Source organism: Aethalodelphis obliquidens, unplaced genomic scaffold (genome assembly GCF_003676395.1).
Source record: "Aethalodelphis obliquidens isolate GAN/ISIS:26980383/991018 unplaced genomic scaffold, ASM367639v1 scaffold3, whole genome shotgun sequence".
Taxonomy (NCBI): domain Eukaryota; kingdom Metazoa; phylum Chordata; class Mammalia; order Artiodactyla; family Delphinidae; genus Aethalodelphis; species Aethalodelphis obliquidens.
In genome coordinates this window covers 14,857,696-14,881,515 of record NW_020837947.1, presented here as the reverse complement: position 1 = coordinate 14,881,515, position 23,820 = coordinate 14,857,696, and the positions used below count along the sequence as shown (strand labels likewise).

Here is a 23,820-nt window from a genome sequence, read left to right as displayed (position 1 = left end):
TTCATTTGTTTTAGCCATGTTCTGTTTTATGGAAGACAGTGGCTAAGAGTATTGGAGAAATTATTCACTGTGTAATTCTGTAGGTGAAATAGTCTTCATTCACGGGGTATTTGTGATTTATTCCTGTAACATGCATTTATAAGTTGAGATCACATCCTAGAATGTAGCTTTTTCTTATTTCTCCATCATTTAAAGATAGAGGTAAGAAAGAGGGAAGCATATTTCCTTTCCTTAGTGGCTGGATAAGAGCTTTAGGTCAGATCTCTAGTGGTTCAAACAAAAGAAAACAAATCTCTCTCATTCTCTAGACTCTTGGCTTTTGCCTAAATATGATTTATAAAACTGAAGTGTTGCTAATCTTTAAACAACACCTGAGGGATATGATTTTCTAACACCCTTAATACATTTGACAATAGAACATTACAAAACACTTACTTTTGTTTCATGCTCTTTCTTGCAAAGAACTTCCAGGAAAATGGATAATTTAAAAGTAGAGTGGTCATGGACTTCCCTAGTGGCACAGTGGTTAAGAATCCACCTGCCAATGCAGGGGACACGGGTTCGACACCTGGTCCAGGGAGATACCACATGCCGTGGAGCACCTAAGCCCGTCTGCCACAACTACTGAGCCTGCGCTCTAGAGCCTGTGAGCCACAACTACTGAGCCCATGTGCCACAACTACTGAAGCCCTCGTGCCTAGAGCCCATGCTCCGCAACAAGAGAAGCCACCGTAATGAGAAGCCCTCGCACCACAAGGAAGGGTAGCCCCCGCTCGCCACAACTAGAGAAAGCCCACGTGCAGCAATGAAGACTCAACGCAGCCAAAAATAAATAAATAATAATTTTTTTAAAAAAAAAAGTGGCGTGGTCCAATATATACACTACCAAATGTAAAATAGCTAGCTAGTAGGAAGCAGCCGCATAGCACAGGGAGATCAGCTCAGTGCTTTGTGACCACCTAGAGTGGTGGGATAGGGAGGGTCAGAGGGAGATGCAAGAGGGAGTGGATATGGGGATATATGTATATGTATAGCTGATTCACTGTGTTATACAGCAGAAATTAACACACCATTGTAAAGCAATTATACTCCAATAAAGATGGTAAAAAAATTAAATAAATAAAGAGTAGAGTGGTGGAAAAAGAAGGAAATAGTTTCTTACTTCAAAAAAGTTACCATTAGCAATGTTTCTCTTCTCTAAGAGAGGATGTAGACTAAAGCATTTTACATGTATGTTTGCTTTTCATAAACTTCCTAAGTGCCAACCCCAGTAGAATTCTTATAAAATGCCTCTGTGTTTTGAAATCCAGGTAATCCTCAAAATTAATGCCCTAAAATATAATTTCTCAGTTTAGATGGAAAATTGGCTCTGTCGCTTTTATGACAGGGATTTTAAAAAATTATCCAAGAAAGCCTGATCGTTCACAGAACACTTTAACTAGCTTGTCCTATAGGTGTTTTAGTCCTCCTTTTTATATAGGGTTGGCCAAAAAGTTTGTTCGGGTTTTTCCGTAAGATGTTATGGAAAAACCCAAACGAACTCTTTGGCCAACTCAGTACTTTGTATTCATACATGAAATTGCTTTGATTTTTTAATTTATTGTATAAACATGCGTACGATATGACAAGCACTTTACATTACCATATCACATTGAATTCTCACAAAACTCTACAAGGTTGAACAACATTAATTAACAGGCCCAGAGTCACAATTGCTAGTAAGTGGTAGAGGCAAGACTTTAAAGCAGTCAAACTCCAAATATGTGGCCCAATTGAGAGCCCCAAGGCTGTGCCAGGACCTGCCTGGTAACCTTTCTGTAGCTGTGCCATGACATCCTAACTTGCTTGGTTGGAAACGAGAACATCGTTCAGCGTCCTGGCATTTTACAAGGAACAATATGCTGAAAGTCTTTTTTTTTTCCCCAGGGAAGCTTGGATGCAGTTCTCCCGGTGTCCATGGTACTGGTCCCATCGCAGAAGACGTGAGTCTCCTTGCTGCCGCTCTGCGGATTCAGGTTTGTCTGACACAGGTTTTGAGAATTTTTGAGTTTGGAGCTTCAGTGAGTAGTTGCTAACATTTGGAAGTGTTTTCTGTTTAGCAGACACAGTGTCAAACACTTTACAAACATGATGTCATTTAATTCTCACAACAATCCTGTAAGATAGTGTTATTCCCATTTGATAGATGAGAAGATGGAGACTTGGAAAATTTAAGTTACTTGCCTTTGGTCACATGACAAGTATGGGGCAGGGACTCACATCAGGGTCCTCTATTAGTTATCTATTGATGTGTAATAAATTACCCCCCAGATTTAGCCATTTAAAACAACAAACATTTATTATCTCAGTTTCTGTGGGTCACATATTCGGAGCCGTGTAGCTGGATGGTTCTGGCTTGGGGTCTCTCATGTGGTTGAAATCAAGATGGCGGGGCTGTAGTCATCTGAAGGGCTTGACTGGGGCCAGAGGAGTCAAGATGGCGCCCTCACATGGCTGTTGGCATGTGGTATTTAAATCCTCTTTGGCTAATGGCAGGATGCCTTTGTTCCTCATCCCCTGGATTTTTCCATGGGGCTGCTCACGATGTGGCAGCTGACTTCCCCCAGAATGAGGGATCAAAGGAGAGAGCAAGGAGGAAACTGCAGTAGGTTTTATGACCCAGTCTCCAAAGTCACATGCCACCACTTCCTTTTCTTCTTTGCTAGAACTGAGCCACCAATGTAGTTCACAACCCAGGGAAAGGGAATTGGGCTCATCTCTTGAAGACAGGAGTGTTAAAGAGTTTGTGGACATCTTTTTGAACCACCGCTATCTGTGTGACCTAAAGCCCAAGGTCTCCGGCTCCCCACTCCTGTGGGCTAGGCTGGTGCCGAAGCCTGCAGTGAGGGTGCCGGCCAGCAGAGGCGTTAAGTAGCAGTAGAGAAACCTGAGCCTCTAATTGAACAGAAGCAGGTTTTAGTTCATTTCTTTCTTAATACATGCAATACCCAATTAAAAATTTTACTTCAAAATGGGACGTAGTGCATTTCTGTAAGGCATCTGTGTTACATTGCAACTAAAGGCAAATATTATTTCTATATATATATGTGTGTGTGCGTGTGTGTATGTATGTATATATATATGTGTGTATATATATATATGTGTCACTGATAATTCGGTTTGCTTGTTCTATTATATCAACTGTAGAAGGATTATGCTTGCAATGGTGCAGATGTTTGGTGAAGCTGGGCATCCCAGCTAGCCTGTCATGCATTCTCATATTTCCCTCATTTTTCTTCTCTGAGGTGATGCTATAATTGTAATCCATGTACTTGATGCCTTTAGTGAATACAAACTTTAATAGTACTTGTATCGCATATTTAACTACATGTGAATAAAATTAGTCCTGGTGTTCACTTGGATTACTGTGCAACTTATACTCCTTTTCATGACAATATCCCTGAACGATATTCGATATTTTCATAGTTTAGATGTGTAACCTGTCAGCTTTTACTTTTCTAACATGCTTTCCTTCCTATCCCTATTGAAGAACATGGTTAGTAGCAGAAGGAGATGGTTCCGTGAGCAGCAGTACAGGAGGTGGAGACTTCACTGCTTGAAACTTCAGCCTCTGTCCCCCGTACCAAGGTATTCAGGTGATTTGTTTATACTGACATCGGCTCACCAAAGTGCCTTAGATACCCAAAGTTACCCATTGGTTGGGGGCACAACTTGTGGTGTTATGGCTTTGATGGTGGATAATTTTCTCTAACCAAATTGCTGCACTATTTTTTCTTTCTTTCTTTTTTTTTTTTTTTTTTTGGGCCACGCTGTGCGGCGTACGGGACCTTATTTCCCTGACCAGGGGTCGAACCATGCCCCTGGCATTGGGAGCGCGAAGTCTTAACCACTGGACCACCAGGGAAGTCCTGCTGCACCATTTTTTTCTGTCATTTAATTCCTCCAAAATTAAATGATAATGAACATGTTGACCATATTCTGTCAGTTCTAAGATGTAGATTTTTTTTAGTTTCTGAAATCAGGATGCACCTTATTGTCAATGATGTACCCTGTATTCAGTGGCAGTTTTTTTCTTAAAATAATGGTATCTTAGATTTGACAGAATACGGTAATGTCATATTTGGAATACGCTTTTCAGTGTTAGAAATGCCCAACACACACGTCAGCTTGGTCTTCAGGGCCTTGTAGGTTTCTACGCTGTGGGTAAATGACCAACCAAACCAAACGCCATTAGACGTGGGACCGGAGCTCTGCCTTCTTCAGAACGTGGTGGCATCTGCTCTCTGACAGGACACTCTGGGAGGGTCCAGATGGATATTTTCTTCAGCGTGGTATTTAATGAAGTGTGAACTGTAAGCTACATATTCCCTCTGTATAAATTTGGAAATACAAACTGCAGGACAGTCTCAGCATGTGATTTTGGAACAGTTCGCTAGATAAGCTATCTGAGCCAGGCAAATGCATTTTCCAGCCTCGTAGTGAATCCCCCATGGCCACCCCTCCTCCTGTGAATTGGCCCAGTCCCCTTCCTACAGGACGCCCATAAGTCCAGCGCTTAACCAGGTGATGCTGTCTGCCAGCATGGAACACACAGGACGTAGGAGATAACACCACCCGGAATTGACTCATTTTTCACTTGATAACCAGTTGCTTTTGAGAATTGACCTCTGTTTCCTTGGGCCACAGCCCAACACTAAGTTTCGATTATACCCACCAGGCTGGTGAAACCCTCCAAGCTATGTTTTCACACCTCAAATAGACTAAACGTCTTAGTTATCTTCTGTGTTCATTAATACATAAATTCCAAGGAATGTTCTTTGTAATATCATCCCTGTAGTTGTGCAATCTGTTTCATGAAATAGTTTTTGAGGTTACTTATGTTGTTATAGAACCTTCATATTTAAAAGTCAATGAGTAAATTCTGCTTACAGAGAGCTGAAAAAACTTGAGAAGGATTCAGCCAAATTGTGTACAAATCCAAATAAATTCCACTTGGCGGGAAAAGCCCCGAAATTGCTTAACCAAATTTGATTCCTGCAGCCACTGGGGAAAGAAAGGCAGGCTGAGTAGTTTATAAATCACTCAGAAAATCAAAATGATGTCACCATCACTCTTCAGCTAGTGAAGAGAAAACCGTGGAGGTTTTGCAAGAGTAGGCTCTTCAATTTAGGAGATTGTGGGAGGAGAGAAACAGAAAAAAAAAGGTGTACTCAGGAAGGCGAAATGAAGTGGGAGCACGGACAGTGAAGGCTGGGGTGCAGTTGGTGGGGGAAGAATCAGAAAGGACAATGTAGGTGGACCTGGGGAAGGGGTTACCTAGCTGCAGGTACAGAGCTCCGCCCACATCTGGGCAGAGGCACCTTTCCCCCTCTCCCGCTCTAGTGGGCATTGGAAGTAGGTTTACTGTTACCTCTTGCACCAGAGTCAGGCTCCATGGGGTCATGGAGGAGAACATAGGGTAGTATGAGGACTGAGAGATTGTCTGCGGAAGAAATAGAGCAGGGGGCTGCCTACCAGTGGAGAGACCGCTGCGCCGCAAGATAGGGGCCCCAGGGTGAATCAGGAAACTGCTGCATTGTCACACATCAGCCCTCAAGACCAAGTCACAGACGGACGGAGGGGCCAGACCCCCGAAGAAAGAAGCGGCTGAGCTCAGGAGCCCCAAGAGGCTCTCTCTGAGAAGTCTTTTGATTTTCACAGCACTCCTGTTAAGATGAGCGGCAGCTTGCACATCTTAACCAGTGAAATAGAATAGTTGAGTTGTTTGCCCAGCGACACTCTGGAGTTCCTAAAATTTCCTGTGTCTGAAGTCGAGCCTCGGGCACTAGCTCCATTTACCGACAGTTATGTAATTAATGAAATATTTTGAAATACGATTTTTGACTTGAGAGGGAAAATATGGACACAGATAAAACAAAAGAGTATTTCCACATTTTTGAATTGCCAAGAGACACATGTGGCTAGCCCAGTAATAAAGCATTATGCAATAAGCCCTCTATTCCTGGTTAAGGAATTCAGCGATGACCCATAAAAAACACTGTGCTCTATCGTGGAGTTATCTTGAGGGGTGGCCTTTGGACACGTGGTAATAATCCATCTCCTTTCCTATGGCAGAGGTGTATCCTGGCACCTGGGAAGAATTCTAGAATCTTTAAGAGTTGCTTCTCTATCTAAAACACCGTTTTCTTACGCACTTTAATTGTTAGCAGTTGTACTTAATCCTACTTGGGAAAAAGGACCACAAATCCATTGGATCTAATTGTTGGCACGGTGTACGGCTGTTTTCTACTCAAGCAGCGACCACCTAAGCTGAGCAGACTCTCTTACCTCTTATGTTTCCCCACCCAGTGATATCGAGATTTCAAGAGCACAGACTCCAAAAGCTGTGGATATCCTTGCCAAGGAGATAGGGTTGCTTGCAGATGAAATTGAAATCTATGGCAAAAGCAAAGCCAAAGTCCGTTTGTCCCTGCTAGAAAGGTTAAAGGATCAAGCAGATGGAAAATACGTCTTAGTTGCTGGGTAAGACTTTTAAAATCTCTTTTACTGAGAAGACGTTTATAAAACTCTCTTCCCTGTTTGTATCTGTCACCACACCCCTCAAATCCATCCTCTTTTCCACCCTGACATTATTTTGTCCATTTCCCTTGGCCGTCCTTCATTTGACATGAGGTAAGCTTTTATTTTCAGTGTAAAACAAATGAGTCTCCTCCACAGAATATACAGTGTAACGAGTTCCTAATCCAGGACTTCGCTTTTTGTTTCCCATATTGTGTTTTGATCACCCTGGTTCTGCCTTGGATTTTTCATTTCGCTTTTCATGATAAAAATTAAAATAAGAATTGAAAGTAAAATATTTTGAGCTGAATGGGTTGTTTTCCTACTTAGAAATAACATTGGAAAATGAACGGATCATTGGGTGAGACTTAGACATTTCGATTAGTATCCTTAATATTTATGAATTTGCGTTACAAAAACTCATCTCTCTTTCTTGCATTTCAGAATTAATATTGGGCCATTTACATTTGTGTTGCTCGTTTTACAAAAGGCAGATGCACAGTTTTTGTGAAAAGGAGCCATTTGCTTTATTTTGCCTCTTTTTTAAAAAAAGAAATACATTCATCAGCTGAAAAACAATAGAAAACAAGGGATTTCAAATATTTATTTAATGTGAGCATTAGGAGCATGCAAGGGAGCATTAGGAGACTGTATAACTTCCTTTGTTGTCTTGAAATGTCATTGCATTGACTTACTAATGATATATAGGCCAAGGCTTGGGGCACAAAACCCTGTTTGTTAACAGGCAGAGACATTTTTGTAACTGGACCTGACTTATAGTTAGCTTGGTTTTTACGTATCTGATTATTCATGTAAGTGCTTTATTTCTTTTTCTGGTTATAAAAGTCATGCATACTTGTAAAGCTATTTGAAAAATACAGAAAGTAAAAACAAGGAAGTATAAACGGCTGTTCACATTTGAGACCATCTTGACACAAAGGCAGTCTGTCATAAATGAGATCATTGTACACATGCTATTCTGTAAGCAACTCGATTATTTAACAATATGTTGTATACCTAGCTCCATGGGAGTCAGGATAGAGCTATGTTACCATTTTGCATGACTACCTGACATGCTACTGCTCACATCCCAGATTCTTCAATGTGCTGGGGGATAGGGCTTGGGGGGGTGGTAAAAATGCCTGGGATGAGGGTGGGTTCCATTCTGCACATCTTCCCAGCACCAAGAAACATAGCTGTGGCTCAGCCACTGATAGTAAAGCATGTTTCTCATTCTTCTTCAAGTGTATTAAGGCAGAAAACAGGTTTGAAGATATCATAGAGATGTCCCACAATTTATTTAACCAGTTCTCTATTGATGGGCTCTCAAATTGTTCCCCATCTTTGGCCATTATAAGCAGTGCTGAAAGTAACAACCATGGGCATGCATATTTGTGCATTTGTCCAATAATCTGCTTAGGAACAATCCCTAGAGATGAATTCAATTTTTCATACCTACAAATAAAGATAAAACTACAGATAAAGCAAGATAGCATCCATAATATCACCTCTTTAATGGTATAATAATTTCTTCATATCTCTTCCCCTTTTTCCTTTAGCCTCCCTCTGCCCCCCAACCTCACCCCCCATCCCACCCCCCAGCTCCTCTTTCCCCATCTCCTTCTGTTACTGTTTTCTAAGAGAGATGGACAGCTAGAGTCATTCGGTGGCTGTGTTTTTAAGGAATTCATACCTTGCTGCAGCACCTCTGTTGCCTGTGGCTTAAACCTCTCTCAGACTTCCAGGTTCACCGCAGCTGGATTCCCAATCCTAATGGGATGCTCTCCAGCCTAGGACCCCAGCCCTGATGTCCCCATAACTGAGCTGTAGGAAACCTCTTTGAGGGGAGATGTGGCCTCACCTGAGACACCCTCTGGTGGGGTAGATCTGTGAAAGGAGCTGGCTGACGGCAGGGGGTGGGTACTCCTAGGTCCCAGAGTCTGGAGGAAACATCTAGTCGGTCAGTGTTGCTTTTCTGGAAGTGGGCTTCACGCAAGTTTGTTTACAGTGAATAAATTAACTCTGAGACATTAAGAACTTCAGAAGCAAATTTAGCATCTTATCCACAGATTTGCTTCCCTTCTTCCAGGATTTAGGTGCTCTTGGTAAGTGGGTTTGCTGGTTTTCTCACCCTGTTTAAGGTAGGAAGAATTAGGAAAACTCAGGAGGATGTGGTCTCAGTTTACGAAGGAAGAGCCATGCAGCCATTTTTCACATGGAAGGGCTGTGATTTACTCTGTCTTGGGCTTGTCAATATTGGAAATAAAAGCACAAATCTAGACAAGGCCCTGCCCTTCACTGGGAACACAGAATTGATACTTGTAAAACAAAACCTGTGATGGTATTGTTATCAAATTCCAAACCTGAAGTCATAACCTGGCCTCCAGCCACATGCCAGAGAGTGACCTCCAGCCTAGCCGCTTAGATTGCCACTACGTGTTGGTCCATACCCAGTAGAACATCATTCCACTCTGTCTCTGCTGGCTTTTATGTGTGTAACTGATCGGAAGAAGCCAGGCTGCCATGTCATACGTAGAAGCCAAAATTAAACCTGAATTCTCAAGTACAGATTTAACCCAAGGACGTCAACAGTTCTTTTTCTGAAATTGTGGTATAAATTCCCTTACATAACGAAGACCTATGAAGGAACAAAAATCAAATTGTGTTGCTTTCACCTGCATTGAAAAAGAAGCTGGGGCTTCCCTGGTGGCGCAGCGGTTAAGAATCTGCGTGCAAACACAAGGGACACGGGTTCGAGCCCTGGTCTGGGAAGATCCCCAATGCCGCAGAGCAGCTAAACCCGTGCGCCACAATTACTGAGCCTGCGCTCTGAGCCCGCGAGCCACAACTACTGAGCCCGCGTGCCACAGCTACTGAAGCCCGTGCGCCTAAAGCCCATGTTCCACAACAAGAGAAGTCACCGCAATGAGAAGCCCACGCACTGCAACGAAGAGTAGCTCCCGCTCGCTGCAACTAGAGAAAGCCTGCGTGCAGCAACAAAGACCCAATGCAGCCAAAAATAAATTTTAAAAAAAAAATAAATTTTTTTAAAAAAGAAAAAGAAGCTGTGAGGGTAGGATTTTGAGATGTATATATGCATCTGTCTCAGAGCTTGGAGGTTTTTAGAAAAGACATATAACAGTGTATTCTATAAGAGAGGAATGAACTCCCCTCACCAACACAACAAGAGATATTTTTTAAGTGTGTAAACTGCCTTTGTTACCTAATCTTTTGATAGCTGGATGTTTGAAATCACTTTAAAACAGCAAAACAATCATTTATAATCTAAAATGAAAACTTCATTTGAAATAAAATCACCTTTAATTTTTGTCAGGTCAGTTATGGAAAAGTGACATTATCAAGCCCTTATACGCATGGTTGCAGCTTCTTAAGAAATATGAATTACCCGTCCACATAATTCAAAAAGAGTCATGTACCACAGTGTTTATTGCAGCACTATTTACGATAGCCATGACATGGAAACAACCTAAGTGTCCATAGACAGATGAATGGATAAAGAAGATGTGGCACGTATATACAATGGAATATTACTCAGCCATAAAAAGAAACAAAATTGAGTTATTTGTAATGAGGTGGATGGACCTAGAGACTGTCATACAGAGTGAAGTAAGTCAGAAAGAGAAAAACAAATACCGTATGCTAACACATATATGTGGAATCTAAAAAAAAAAAAAAAAAGTTCTGAAGAACCTAGGGGCAGGACAGGAGTAAAGACGCAGACGTAGAGAATGGACTTGAGGACATGCGGAGGGGGAAGGGTAAGCTGGGAGGAAGTGAGAGAGTGGCATGGACATATATATATACACTACCAACTGTAAAATAGATAGCTAGTGGGAAGCAGCAACATAGCACAGGGAGATCAACTCGGTGCTTTGTGACCACCTAGGGGGGTGGGATCAAGAGGAGATATGGGGATATATGTATGTGTATAGGTGATTCACTTTGTTATAAAGCAGAAACTAACACACCATTGTAAAGCAATTATACTCCAATAAAGATGTTAAAAAAAAACAACTCAAAAAAAAAAGCAGAACTCAAAAAAAGAAAAAGGATGTGGTACATATATACCACAAATAAAGATAAAATATTACTCAGCCATAAAAAAGAACGAAATAGTGCCATTCATGGCAACATGGATGGACCTAGAGATTGTCATACTGAGTTAAGTAAGTCAGATGGAGAAAGACAAAAATCATATGATATCACTTATATGTGACATCTAAAAAAAAATGATACAGATGAATTTATTCGCAAAACAGAAATAAAGTCACAGATGTAGAAAACAAACTTGTGGTTACCAGGAGGGAAAGCGGGTGGGAGGGATAAATTGGGAGATTGGGATTGACACATAGACACTACTATATAAAAAATAGATAAGTGATAAGGACCTACTGTATAGCCAGGGAGCTCTTCTCAATACTCTGTAATGACCTTTATGGGAAAATAATCTTAAAAAGAGTGGATATATGTATATGTATAACTGATTCACTTTGCTGTACAGCAGAAACTAACACAACATTGTAAATCAACTATACTCCAATAACATTTTTTTAAATAATAAAAAAAAATAGATGGCTAGTGGGAAGCAGCTGCATAGCACAGGGAGATCAGCTCTGTGCTTTGTGACCACCTGGAGGGGTGGGATAGGGAGGGTGGGAGGGAGACCAAGAGGGAGGGGATATGGGGATATATGTATACATATAGCTGATTCACTTTGTTATACAGCAGCAACTAACACAACATTATAAAGCAATTATACTCCAATAAAGATGTTAGGGAAAAAAAGAAATATAAATTACCAGTCCATTAAATGATTTTTTCCTTTTTTCTGAAAGTTTTTTTTTTAATCTGAAAATAATATTGACCCATTGAATAAAAATTTAGCATAAAGAAAAGTAAAAAGAAGGAGAAAACGAAATCTCTCATTACACAGAAGTATTCAAAATTTTTATATTTCCTTCCAGGATTGTATCTCTGCATCTGTCCTTTTTACACATTGAGATCATGCCATAAATACCATTTTGTGTCCTGCTTTTATCCCTGAATACTATAACATAAGTCTTCTCTCATGCTTTAGAAGAATTCAAATGCCCAAATAATTTTTCAGTAAAGCTAAATAATAAAATATTATTGCACGTTTGAATTCATGTATAAATGTGATTTGAATATATCAACAGTGGGATTAAAATATAAAACCATGGGATTAAAAAAACCTTCTACTATTAATAACCCAAATGCAAAACAGATTAATTCATTTTAAAATGCTCTTCTTCAAACTTCAGAATTTCTTATTCCATCAGAATCATCTGTATTTCATCAGCTACACTTCACATGGTATTTACACCTACACATCACTTTATTTGCTCTGCCTGACAAAATGAAAAGTATTGGGAATTGTTCAGGGAAATATGCCAAAAGAATCTTAGGGTCTCCTGAGTTTTACATATTTTCCTAGTTACACTAATGAAAAGGAATTTGTTTGAGAACTTGACTCGGAGTGCAGCTGCAGGGCATTGAAAGTGTATGCCGAATGGGTCTCCATCCACCCTTTACTGATTTCCATGCAGAAGTTTTTAGAATTTTTCTGAATCGCTTGGACCCAGCAGTTAAAAAAGAAGCCCAAATTCAAAGTGTGAACAGACTGAATTTCGTATTAAAGGAAAATATTCACATCACTATTTGTTTGTCTAGAGTGCCAAATACCTGATTTTATTTTAGTTTATTTTTTAATGTTACAAACCATTTTGGTCAGTGTAAAAATAACTTCTTTTGATTCTTCTAAGATTGTGATTTTCTGCCCTGTGCAACTATCTAAATATCTGTGAGTTTTTCTTCTAGTTACTGTAGTTGCAGAGCAGAACAAAGGTATTTACAAGAGGCCAGGGACTTTGAACTATTTGCCTCAGTCAAGTGTAATGGGAAACAACAAATGGACCATGGTTATCCTTTTTTTTTTTTTTTTTTAATGAACAGACTATTATTTTTTTAATGACTTAGGACAAGCTTTACTAATTGTTTTTTTTTAACATCTTTATTGGAGTATAATTGCTTTACAATGGTGTGTTAGTTTCTGCTTTATAACGAAGTGAATCACCTATACATATACATATATCCCCATATCTCCTCCCTCTTGTATCTCCTTCCCACCCTCCCTATCCCACCCCTCTAGGTGGTCACAAAGCACCAGGCTGATCTCCCTGTGCTATGCGGCTGCTTCCCACTAGCTATCTGTTTTACATTTGGTAGTGTATATATGTCCATGCCACTCTCTCACTTCCTCCCAGTTTACCCTTCCCCCTCCCTGTGTCCTCAAGTCCATTCTCTACATCTACGTCTTTATTCCTCTCCTGCCCCTAGGTTCTTCAGAACCTTTTTTTTTAGATTCCATATATACGTGTTACCATACAGTATTTGTTTTTCTCTTTCTGACTTACTTCACTCTGTATGGCAGACTCTAGGTCCATCCACCTCACTACAAATAACTCAATTTCGTTTCTTTTTATGGCTGAGTAATATTCCATTGTATACATGTGCCACATCTTCTTTATCCATTCATCTGTCGATGTGCACTTAGGTTGCTTCCATGTCTTGGCTATTGTAAATAGTGCTGCAGTGAACATTGTGGTACATGACTCTTTTTGAATTATGGTTTTCTCAGGGTATATGCCCAGGAGTGGGATTGCTGGGTCATATGGTAGTTCTATTTGTAGTTTTTTAAGGAACCTCCATACTGTTCTCCATAGTGGCTGTATCAATTTACATTCCCACCAACAGTGCAAGAGGGTTCCCTTTTCACCACACCCTCTCCAGCATTTATTGTTTGTAGATTTTTTGAGATGACCATCCTGACTGGTGTGAGGGGATACCTCATCGTAGTTTGGATTTGCAATTCTCTAATGATTAGTGATGTTGAACATCCTTTCATGTGTTTGTTGGCAATCTGATATCTTCTTTGGAAAAATGTCTGAGTCTTCTGCCCATTTTTGGATTGGGTTGTTTGTTTTTTTGTAGCTGAGCTGCATGAGCTGCTTGTAAATTTTGGAGATTAATCCTTTCAGTTGCTTCATTAGCAAATATTTTCTCCCATTCTGAGGGTTGTCTTTTCGTCTTGTTTATGGTTTCCTTTGCTGTGCAAAAGCTTTTAAGTTTCATTAGGTCCCACTTGTTTATTTTTGTTTTTATTTCCATTTCTCTAAGGGGTGGGTCAAAAAGGATCTTGCTGTGATTTATGTCATAGAGTGTTCTGCCTATGTTTTCCTCCAAGAGTTTTATAGTGTCTAGCCTTACATTTAGGTCTTTAATCCATTTTGAGTTTATTTTTGTGTATGGTGTTAGGGAGTGTTCTAATTTCATTCTTTTACATGTAGCGGTCCAGTTTTCCCAACACCACTTATTGAAGAGGCTGTCTTTTCTCCATTGTATATTCTGGCCTCCTTTATCAAAAATAAGGTGACCATACGTGCGTGGGTTTATCTCTGGGTTTTCTATCCTGTTCCATTGATCTGTGTTTCTGTTTTTGTGCCAGTACCATCCTGTCTTGATTACTGTAGCTTTGTAGTGTTGTTTGAAGTCTGGGAACCTGATTCCTCCAGCTCCGTTTTTCTTTTTCAAGATTGCTTTGGCTATTTGGGGTCTTTTGTGTTTCCATACAAATTGTGAAATTTTTGTGCTAGTTCTGTGAAAAATGCCGTTGGTAGTTTGATAGGGATTGCACTGAATCTGTAGATTGCTTTGGGTAGTAGAGTCATATTCACAATGTTGATTCTTCCAATAAAAGAATATGGTATCTCTCTCCATCTGTTTGTATAATCTTTATTTTCTTTCATCAGTGTCTTATCGTTTTCCGCATACAGGTCTTTTGTGTCCTTAGGTAGGTTTATTCCTAGGTATTTTATTCGTTTCGTTGAAATAGTAAATGGAAGTGTTTCCTTAATTTCTCTTTCAGATATTTCATCATTAGTGTATAGGAATACAAGAGATATCTGTTCATTAATTTTGTATCCTACTACTTTACCAAATTCATTGATTAGTAGTTTTCTGGTAGCATCTTTAGGATTCTCTATGTATAGTATCATGTCATCTGCAAACAGTAACAGCTTTATTTCTTCTTTTCTGATTTGGGTTCCTTTTATTTCTTTTTCTTCTGTAATTGATGTGGCTAAAACTTCCAAAACTATGTTGAATAATAATGGTGGGAGTGGACAACCTTGTCTTGTTCCTGATCTTACAGGAAATGGTTTCATTTTTTCACCATTGAGAACAATGTTGGCTGTGGGCTTGTCATATAGGGCCTTTATTATGTTGAGGTAAGTTCCCTCTATGCCTACTTTCTGGAGGTTTTTTATATAAATGGGTGTTGAATTTTGTCAAAAGCTTTTTCTGCATCTATTGAGATGAGCATAAGGTTTTTCTCCTTCAATTTGTTAATATGGTGTATCACAATTGATTTGTGTATATTGAAGAATCCTTGCATTCCTGGGATAAACCCCAGTTGATCGTGGTGTATGAGCCTTTTAATGTGCTGTTGGATTCTGTTTACTAGTATTTTGTTGAGGATTTTTGCCTCTGTGTTCATCAGTGATATTGGCCTTTAGTTTTCTTTCTTTGTGACATCTTTGTCTGGTTTTGGTATCAGGGTGATGGTGGCCTCATAGAATGAATTGGAGAGTGTTCGTCCCTTTGCTATATTTTGGAAGAGTTTGATGAAGGATAGGTGTTAGCTCTTCTCTAAATGTTTGATAGAATTCACCTGTGAAGCCATCTGGTCCTGGGCTTTTGTTTGTTGGAAGATTTTTAATCACAGTCTCAATTCAGTGCTTGTGATTGGTCTGTTTACATTTTCTGTTTCTTCCTGGTTCAGTCTTGGAAGGTTGTGCTTTTCTAAGAATTTGTCCATTTCTTCCAGGCTGTCCATTTTATTGGCATATAGCTGCTTGTAGTAATCTCTCATTATCCTTTGTATTTCTGCAATGTCAGTTGTTATTTCTCCTTTTTCATTTCTAATTCTATTGATATGAGTCTTCTCCCTTTTTTTTCTTGATGAGTCTGACTAATGGTTTATCAACTTTCTTTATCTTCTCAAAGAACCAGCTTTTAGTTTTATTGATCTTTGCTATTGTTTCCTTCATTTCTTTTTCATTTATTTCTGCTCTGATCTTTATGATTTCTTTCCTTCTGCTAACTTTGGGGGTTTTTTGTTCTTCTTTCTCTAATTGCTTTAGGTGTAAGGTTAGGTTGTTTATTTGAGATGTTTCTTGTTTCTTGAGGTAGGATTGTATTGCTATAGACTTCCCTCTTAGAACTGCTTTTGCTGCATCCCATAGGTTTTGGGTCATTGTGTTTTCATGTCATTTGTTTCTAGGCACTTTTTGATTTCCTCTTTGATTCCTTCAGTGATCTCTTGGTTATTTAGTAGTGTATTGTTTAACCTCCATGTGTTTGTAGTTTTTACAGATTTTTTCCTGTAATTGATATCTACTCTCATAGCACTGTGGTCGGAAAAGAAACTTGATGCGATTTCAATGTTCTTAAATTTACCAAGGCTTGATTTGTGACCCAAGATATGATTTATCCTGGAGAGTGTTCCGTGAGCACTTGAGAAGAAAGTGTACTCTGTTGTTTTTGGATGGAGTGTCCTATAAATATCAATTAAGTCCATCTTGTTTAATGTATCATTTAAAGCTTGTGTTTCCTTATTTATTTTCATTTTGGATGATTTGTCCATTGGTGTAAGTGAGGTGTTAAAGTCCCCCACCATTATTGTGCTACTGTCAATTTCCTCTTTTTTAGCTGTTAGCATTTGCCTTATGTATTGAGGTGCTCCTATGTTGGGTGCATAAATATTTACAATTGTTATATCTTCTTCTTGGATTGATCCCTTGATCATTATGTAGTGTCCTTCTTTGTCTGTTGTAACAGTCTTTATTTTATAGTCTATTTTGTCTGATATGAGAATTGCTACTCCAGCTTGTTTTGATTTCCATTTGCATGGAATATCTTTTTCCAGCCCCTCACTTTCAGTCTGTATGTGTCCCTAGGTCTGAAGTGGGTCTCTTTTAGACAGCATATCTATGCGTGTTGTTTTTGTATCCATTCAGCCAGTCTGTCTTTTGGTTGGAGCAGTTAATCCATTTACATTTAAGGTAGTTATCGATATGTACGTTCCTATTCCCATTTTCTTAATTGTTTTGGGTTTGTTTTTGTAGGTGTTTTCCTTCTCCTGTGTTTCCTTCCTAGAGAAGTTCCTTTAGCATTTGTTGTAAAGCTGGTTTAGTGGTGCTGAATTCTCTTAGCTTTTGCTTGTCTGTAAAGGTTTTACGTTCTCCGTCTAATCTGAATGAGATCCTTGCTGGGTAGAGTAATCTTGGTTGTAGGTTTTACCCTTTCAGCGCTTTAAATGTGTCCTGCCACTTCCTTCTGGCTTGCAGAGTTTCTGCTGAAAGATCAGCTGTTAACCTTATGGGGATTCCCTTGTGTATTATTTGTTGTTTTTCCCTTGCTGCTTTTACTATGTTTTCTTTTCATTTAACATTTGATAATTTGATTAATATGTGTCTTGGCATGTTTCTTCTGGAGTTATCATGTATGGAACTCTCTGTGCTTCCTGGACTTGATTGACTATTTCCTTTTCCATATTAAGGAAGTTTTCAATTATAATGTCTTCAGATATTTTCTTAGACCCTTTCTTTTTCTCTTCTTCTTCTGGGACCCCTATAATTCTCATGTTGTTGTATTTAATGTTGTCCCAAAGGTCTCTTGAGACTGTCCTCAATTCTTTTCATTCTTTTTTCTTTATTCTGCTCTGCGGTAGTTATTTCCACTATTTTATCTTCCAGGTCAGTTATCCGTTCTTCTGCCTCAGTTATTCTGCTATTGATTCCTTGTAGAGAATTTTTAATTTCATTTATTGTGTTGTTCATCATTGTTTGTTTGCTCTTTAGTTCTTCTAGGTCCTTGTTAAACATTTCTTATATTTTCTCCATTCTATTTCCAAGATTTTGGATCATCTTTACTATCCTTACTCTGATTTCTTTTTCAGGTAGACTCCCTATTTCCTCTTGATCTGTTGGGTCTGGTGGGGTTTTATCTTGCTCCTTCATTTGCTGTGCATTCCCCTGTTTTCTCATTTTGCTTAACTTACTGTGTTTGGGGTCTTCTTTTCACAGGCTGCAGGTTTGTAGTTTCCGTTGTTTTTGGTGTCTGCCCCCAGTGGCTAAGTTTGGTTCAGTGGGTTGTGTAGGCTGGTGCCTGTGTTCTGGTGGGTCAGGCTGGATCTTGTCTTTCTGCTGGGCAGGACCATGTCCGTTGGTGTGTTTTAGGGTGACTGTGACCTTATTATGATTTTAGGCAGCTTCTCTGCTAATGGGTAAGGTTGTGTTCCTGTCTCGCTAGTTGTTTGGCATAGGGTGTCCAGCACTGTAGCTTGCTGGTCGTTGAGTGGACCTGGGTCTTATCGTTGAGTTGGAGATGTCTGGGAGATCTCCAACTCGTTCAGTTCGTTTTTACTGTAGTTGACAGTGAATAACATTTGTCTTAGAAAAGGTGTCATTTCTTTTTCTAATGTTTTTTGCTCATCTATGCCTGGACATGTGACAGAAACGCAATGGAAATAGTCTTTCACCTCAGCAAGCTTGTAGTCCTAATGCCCCCTGAAAAGTTAGATAATAAGCACGAAATGAGTCCTGTGGGAAGTTGGAGGGAGCAGATAAATATCCTCGGAGAAGATGTGGAAGATAATGAGCAGAACCCCCAGTTCCATTTCCATAAACTCCAGGCTCTTACAGAAAAAGAAATTAGGTTAACGTGGTGCTTATTCTTTCCTCAGTCAACTTGATAGTTTGGAAGGTGAGCTAAGGATCGTGAGATGACAATTAAGCCAAATTTTGATGCCAAATATAGGAATTAAGGTGAAATAAAATTTTTTTGGTAGCTCTCCTTTGATTGCTCCCCGTAAATACTTCCTACTTTCTGATTTTCCTGAATTGTATCAGTTGGCAGAACGCTCAGCAGTCCTGTGTTTCTCATTAAGAGCTGGACGCTTAGCTGGAGTTTTTGGGAGGTCATCTCTGGGCGTGTCTGCTTTTGGCTCTCGCCAGCAGCATTGTGAGCATATCCTTAGGGATGAAAATCTAATCCTTCATGTGACACATTTAAGTAAAGCCTCTCTTCCTTTGCAAGAAGTAAATACCAGTACAGTACTTAATCCACCCTACATCTGACCTGCATTTTCTTTACGTAAGATCGTGATGCCTGCGGCTCTTGGTTGGAAGTGTACGTCACCACCGAGGAGCATTCCAGTGGGATCACTAGCTCCCTGCCAGTGGCCTCCTTGTTGCTCCATCCAGTGACCGCTTTTCACTGGACTGCATTTGAGTCTGGGGACGCTTCCATGGCTCCCTTCGAAGATTCCCCTGTCACACCTCTGCCTCCTGTCAGGGTTTCCCGAACTTAATACTGCTCCTTCTTAGCTTCCCTTTGCTCTCTTCTAATTATTCCCTAAGAGACCATGTTCTTAACAATTCTCTCTTTATCCCTTTTGTACTCTGTTCCCTCCACTGGCTGATCGTCTCCATTCCCATGCTTTAAATTACTCATTATCGATAATGATTTCCATCCATAGAAATAACCTAGTGAAGTCAGATGACTTGCCTGGGTTTAATTTCCAGCTCTACTGCTTACTAATTGTGTGGCCTTGGGCAGGATACTTAAAATTCCTGTGCCTTAGCTTCCTCGTTTATCAAATGAAGATTAACCCAACAAATATAAAGCACGGAGCCTAGCATATTAACTACCCCAAACCCACCCTCACTTTTATCTGGCGAACTCTCATCCATTTGTCAGGTCTCAGCTCAGATGTTACTTCCACCAGGAAGCCTTCCCTGCTGTCCCAAGTCTACTTGGATCGTCCTGTGTGCTCTCATAATATAGTGTAATTGCCCTGTTTCCTCTGTCTCAGCGTTTCTCACATTCATTGTAACTGCTCATTGATCTCTCCACATCTCCCATCGGCCATAAGCTCTGTGAGGTCAGCAGTGGAGTCCAGTGTGGTCGTCACTGTGTCCCCGGGGTCTAGTTACCTGGACACAGTGGCACTTAAGAAATATTTGCTGAAAGAGTGATTGATTGTATTGCTGTGGTGGACGGAGATAGTTGTATTGCTTCTTTGTGGTCACATCGCTGGGTTTTTTAGGTCAGAAAACTCTGTCATCAGTTTTGTTTTGGTTGAGCGTCCTAGACAATCTGGCTCACAGCATCTAACCCACAGAAGACTAAATTGTAAGGCAAAAGAAGCTTTGAAACTTGTAATAGTGGTTAGGATATGCCAAGGAGCAATTTCATGGGTCTTTACTTGGGAATGTAATAGATGCCTGTCCCATTACTTAATTCTTTGATGTTGTGAGCCTCTGATGCTTGGCTCTGTAGGGTGTGTGCTCAACAGTGAGCTCCCAGAGCAGACTTGACCTCCTGAGTGTGCTTAGGAGCTGTGGACTTACTCCTTCCCAGTATGGGAAGGGAGAGGCTGAGTGTGTCTGTAGGAAGCTACAGGAATGCAGATATCTCCTCTTTAGGACAAAGAACTTGTCTAACTGTAAAAGCTATCAGGAAATGAATGGGCCACCCTGGAGGTAATGAGCCTCCAGCACAGCTTGTGTTTAAACATGGCTGGACAAGCCCCGGACACTGATATCTAGGAGATGGATGAATGGGGACATTAGAATCCCTTCCAAAATGAGAGTCTGGCCATGCCTCACCACCCCTGGACCATTGACTTAGGCCTCGTGCCCACTTAAGGCCCTCGGTAAATGGCCCTGGAAGAACAAATGCCAACTTATCCATCAGCAAGAGAAGGACATCAGCTTAATTATTTAAATCGTTTTGATGAATAATTCTTTGCCGTTTCTTGAAGTTGATAGTGTTATTGGCGCTACTGCTGAATTAACTTTTCTTTCTCGGCACTCTTGGTAAAGATTTGTCTATATCTTGATTTTAGCTTAAGCGCGGACTTTTGTGATGTGGGTAGACTATAAAAAGATCCAAGGAAGTTGAATGGTTCAGTGATTCTGGAGTGGCCTGGTCTCTCTCAGTCTCCTCCGAGTTGGTTCTTGTACCATAGATTGACTGTGCATAGGTTGTCTAGAAAATATTAAATTTACTGTTCCTTTTCCCCCACACCAGGATCACACCCACCCCTCTGGGAGAAGGGAAAAGTACAGTTACAATTGGGCTCGTGCAGGCATTGACTGCGCACCTGAACATCAACTCCTTTGCCTGTCTGAGGCAGCCTTCTCAAGGACCGACTTTTGGAGTGAAAGGTAGTTTATTTAACAACTAGTATGTTTTTCAGGGCAAAATTTATCACCAACAATCGTGGAGTTACAACTTACTGGGGGAACTGATACATTTCATCTCTACATGCACTCCTGCAGCCCTCCCCCCCTCCCCCTCCCCCCTGCACATTCAGGAGGTCGCCGCAGCATGATCCTCCCGCAGAGAGAGCTTCAGGGGGGAGGTCTCAGCGGAGCCCCTCAGGAAGCCGATTCCCTTGCTTCCCTTGAGCGATGGTTGGGCTCTCGCTCGGGACTCCAGCCTTGAGCAGAAAGCCTTCCATTTCATCAGTACCTTCTTTGCCGAGCGGTTTTGAAACTCAACTGTTTATATTGGTGTTGTGTCATCCCAGCCAAGCTTAAAGGTCTTTCCATCCAAACCGTTAAGAGATCCCTTAGGTCAGCCCCAAGCCTCATGTCATTGGAGTTGCTGCGTGGGCCCCAAGGAGCTCTGGAAACCGGCTGTGGACCGGGAGATGCGATGAACTTCCTCTGTGGCTGTGGTTGGGCTGCGATCTGGCACCTCCACAGCCACTAGTCTTGCTTCATGGATTTATCATGAATCATTCTTCAGCTCACTTTATAATAGCCTTTACTGCTACAATTACTGCTTGTTCTCGGTACTTTGTGGTTTTTAGCAGTATTATATTTATATTAGTGTTACAAATATTAACAACTCCTAACTTTAAGTACTGTTAGAATGTCATACATTATGTAGTGCAGTGAACACTAGATGTGGACAAGAAGCCTGGGGTTTTATTTGTGGCTGTGTCTCTTACCGCTGTGTGACCTTTAGCCAGTCATAACTTCTCTGAGCTGCATGTGTAAAAGTGTAAAAGGTATATAGTACTAGGCTTACCAGATTATCGTGAGGCAAAATAGTGTATAAAAATAAGGTCAACTGTAAAATGATGTGGACACAGAAGGTATCATTGTTTTAGGATAGAGAAGTCTTTTTAATGTAATAACTTTACTATTTTGGGGGATAAGCAGCATGATAAATCATATATACTATTAACTAAAATAAACTGACAGAAGTCTGTAATGTGTAAGTCTGTTGATCAGGTAGATGTTATTTAGGAAAGTTTTTGGTACTTTAAATGCATGTGCCATTTAGGTGAAGCATAGCCACATAGATCTAATAATAAATTAGCGAAAGAATCTCATGTTCGCTGTAACGCCGTTTGCTGTATTCTGCTTACCCCCCTTTTAAACAAAGACACCAAAGTCCTTAAATTATATAGTGGGACGTAGGGTGAACTTTCTTCACCTTCTGTTCTGCTTTGCCTGAGACGTATTATTTCTCACTGCCTCTTTTTATTACATCTTACGGGTACGTGCCTCCCCGTTGGGCTTGGGGAGCTGTGTCCCTGGGGCTCCTGTACTTGGCAACTCATTTCAAATGGTACCTGCTCTGTTGTTTAGGAGGAGCTGCAGGTGGTGGATACGCCCAGGTCATCCCTATGGAAGAGGTAAGATTCCAAGAGACACGTGTCTTGTGTCACTGTTTTTCCCTCCTGGAACCTTTTCTCTGTGCTTCTGTAAATACAGGCGCACAGTACTTTATCCTCAATCCCAAAGTTCTGAAGGCTCTGAAAACCAGAAATGTTTGCCTGACCCATTTGGGGGAAAACCTGACATTTACTGTTAATCAGCTACTTATGGATTTTGTCTGTGCCACTAGGTGTAAATATTCATATATTTTGCTGCAGAAATATTATTTTTGATTAATGGATGCTGACCTGGACCCTGCTTGGAATGTTTTATAAATAAATTACGTGTCCATCACACTACCTTTCTACATTCCAAAAAATTCTGAATCCCAAAACCCACCTCAAGGGTTCTGGATGATAGGACGCAGAGCTGTATCTCCGTCATCATCTGTTAACACTGCTGAATTCGGGAAGGCCTGGACTCTTCACTTCCGTGAACTGAGACTCCAAATCAAATCCACAGGTTCCACATTCATGGTTGTGACCAACTGCAGCTTGAAAATACTCAGGAAAAAATATTTTCCAGAAAGTTCCAAAAAGCAAAACTTGAATTAATGCACACTGGTAACTATTTTCGTAACGTTTACATTGTACTGAGTATTATAAGTAGTCTAGCAATGATTTAGATTCTACCGGAGGATGAGAGTATGTTATATGCCAATACTACACTATTTTACATAAGGGACTTTGAGTATCTGTGGATTTTGCTATCTCCAGGGTCCTGAAACCAATTCCGCATGGATACTGAGGGACAACCACAGTTCCAAAAAACAAATGGTCCAAATAGGCCGATGGTGTCAATTCTTATTTCTGCAAGACCAGTTTCTACACCCTGTATTAACACCTCCTTGTCCCCTGGATTTAACCAGTGACCAGGTCCCGTCAGTTCCACTCTCCACATCAGCCTCTCGGTTCAGGTCCTGAGAAGTCTTCCTAAAGCCCATGTCCTTTTCTGCTGCCTGCATTTCAGCAGTTACTCCGTCATGCTCCGGCCATCTCTCCACCCCCAGTGTCTCAGGTTCCCATGCCACCCTCCCTGTCTCCACCCTGTCAAACTCCTTGCCCTGTTTTCTCTTGGTTCCAAGTCTGGAATGTTCTTCCCTTTCCTGCCTTCCCTGCTCAGCTCACATTTCAAATGGTACCTGCTCCGTCGAGGTTCTGTTCCATCCCACGGATCCCCTCCTGCTCTGTGTTTACCTCCGTGTGGTCCCATCGGGCTGTGAGGAGTTAGACCCCCTGGGCCCCAGCACTTAGCAGTGTGCCCAGCACGTAAGAGGTGCTCACTAGGAAATATTTGTTGATTTTGTTGAAGGAATAGGAAAGGGTTTTCTTTTTACCCACAGGGATGTGAGCATCATGGAAGCTAGAGGGAAATTTTGGATAATCTTCAAATGTTGGGGGTGGGAGTGAGAAGGGGGTGGGAG

General features: G+C 40.7%; 1 protein-coding gene across 5 annotated transcripts in view; it reads left to right on the top strand.

Moving 5' to 3' along the window:
• The window catches only part of MTHFD1L (methylenetetrahydrofolate dehydrogenase (NADP+ dependent) 1 like), a 194,147-nt gene that overhangs the window by 33,025 nt on the left and 137,302 nt on the right, over window positions 1-23,820 (top strand). For all 5 annotated transcript variants that reach the window (XM_027083497.1, XM_027083510.1, XM_027083501.1 and 2 more), the window contains 5 exons: window positions 1,927-2,015; window positions 3,530-3,627; window positions 6,349-6,522; window positions 20,755-20,891; window positions 22,329-22,375. In XM_027083497.1, coding sequence (XP_026939298.1) covers window positions 1,927-2,015; window positions 3,530-3,627; window positions 6,349-6,522; window positions 20,755-20,891; window positions 22,329-22,375 — 545 coding nt within the window. The remainder of the gene's footprint in view (window positions 1-1,926; window positions 2,016-3,529; window positions 3,628-6,348; window positions 6,523-20,754; window positions 20,892-22,328; window positions 22,376-23,820) is intronic.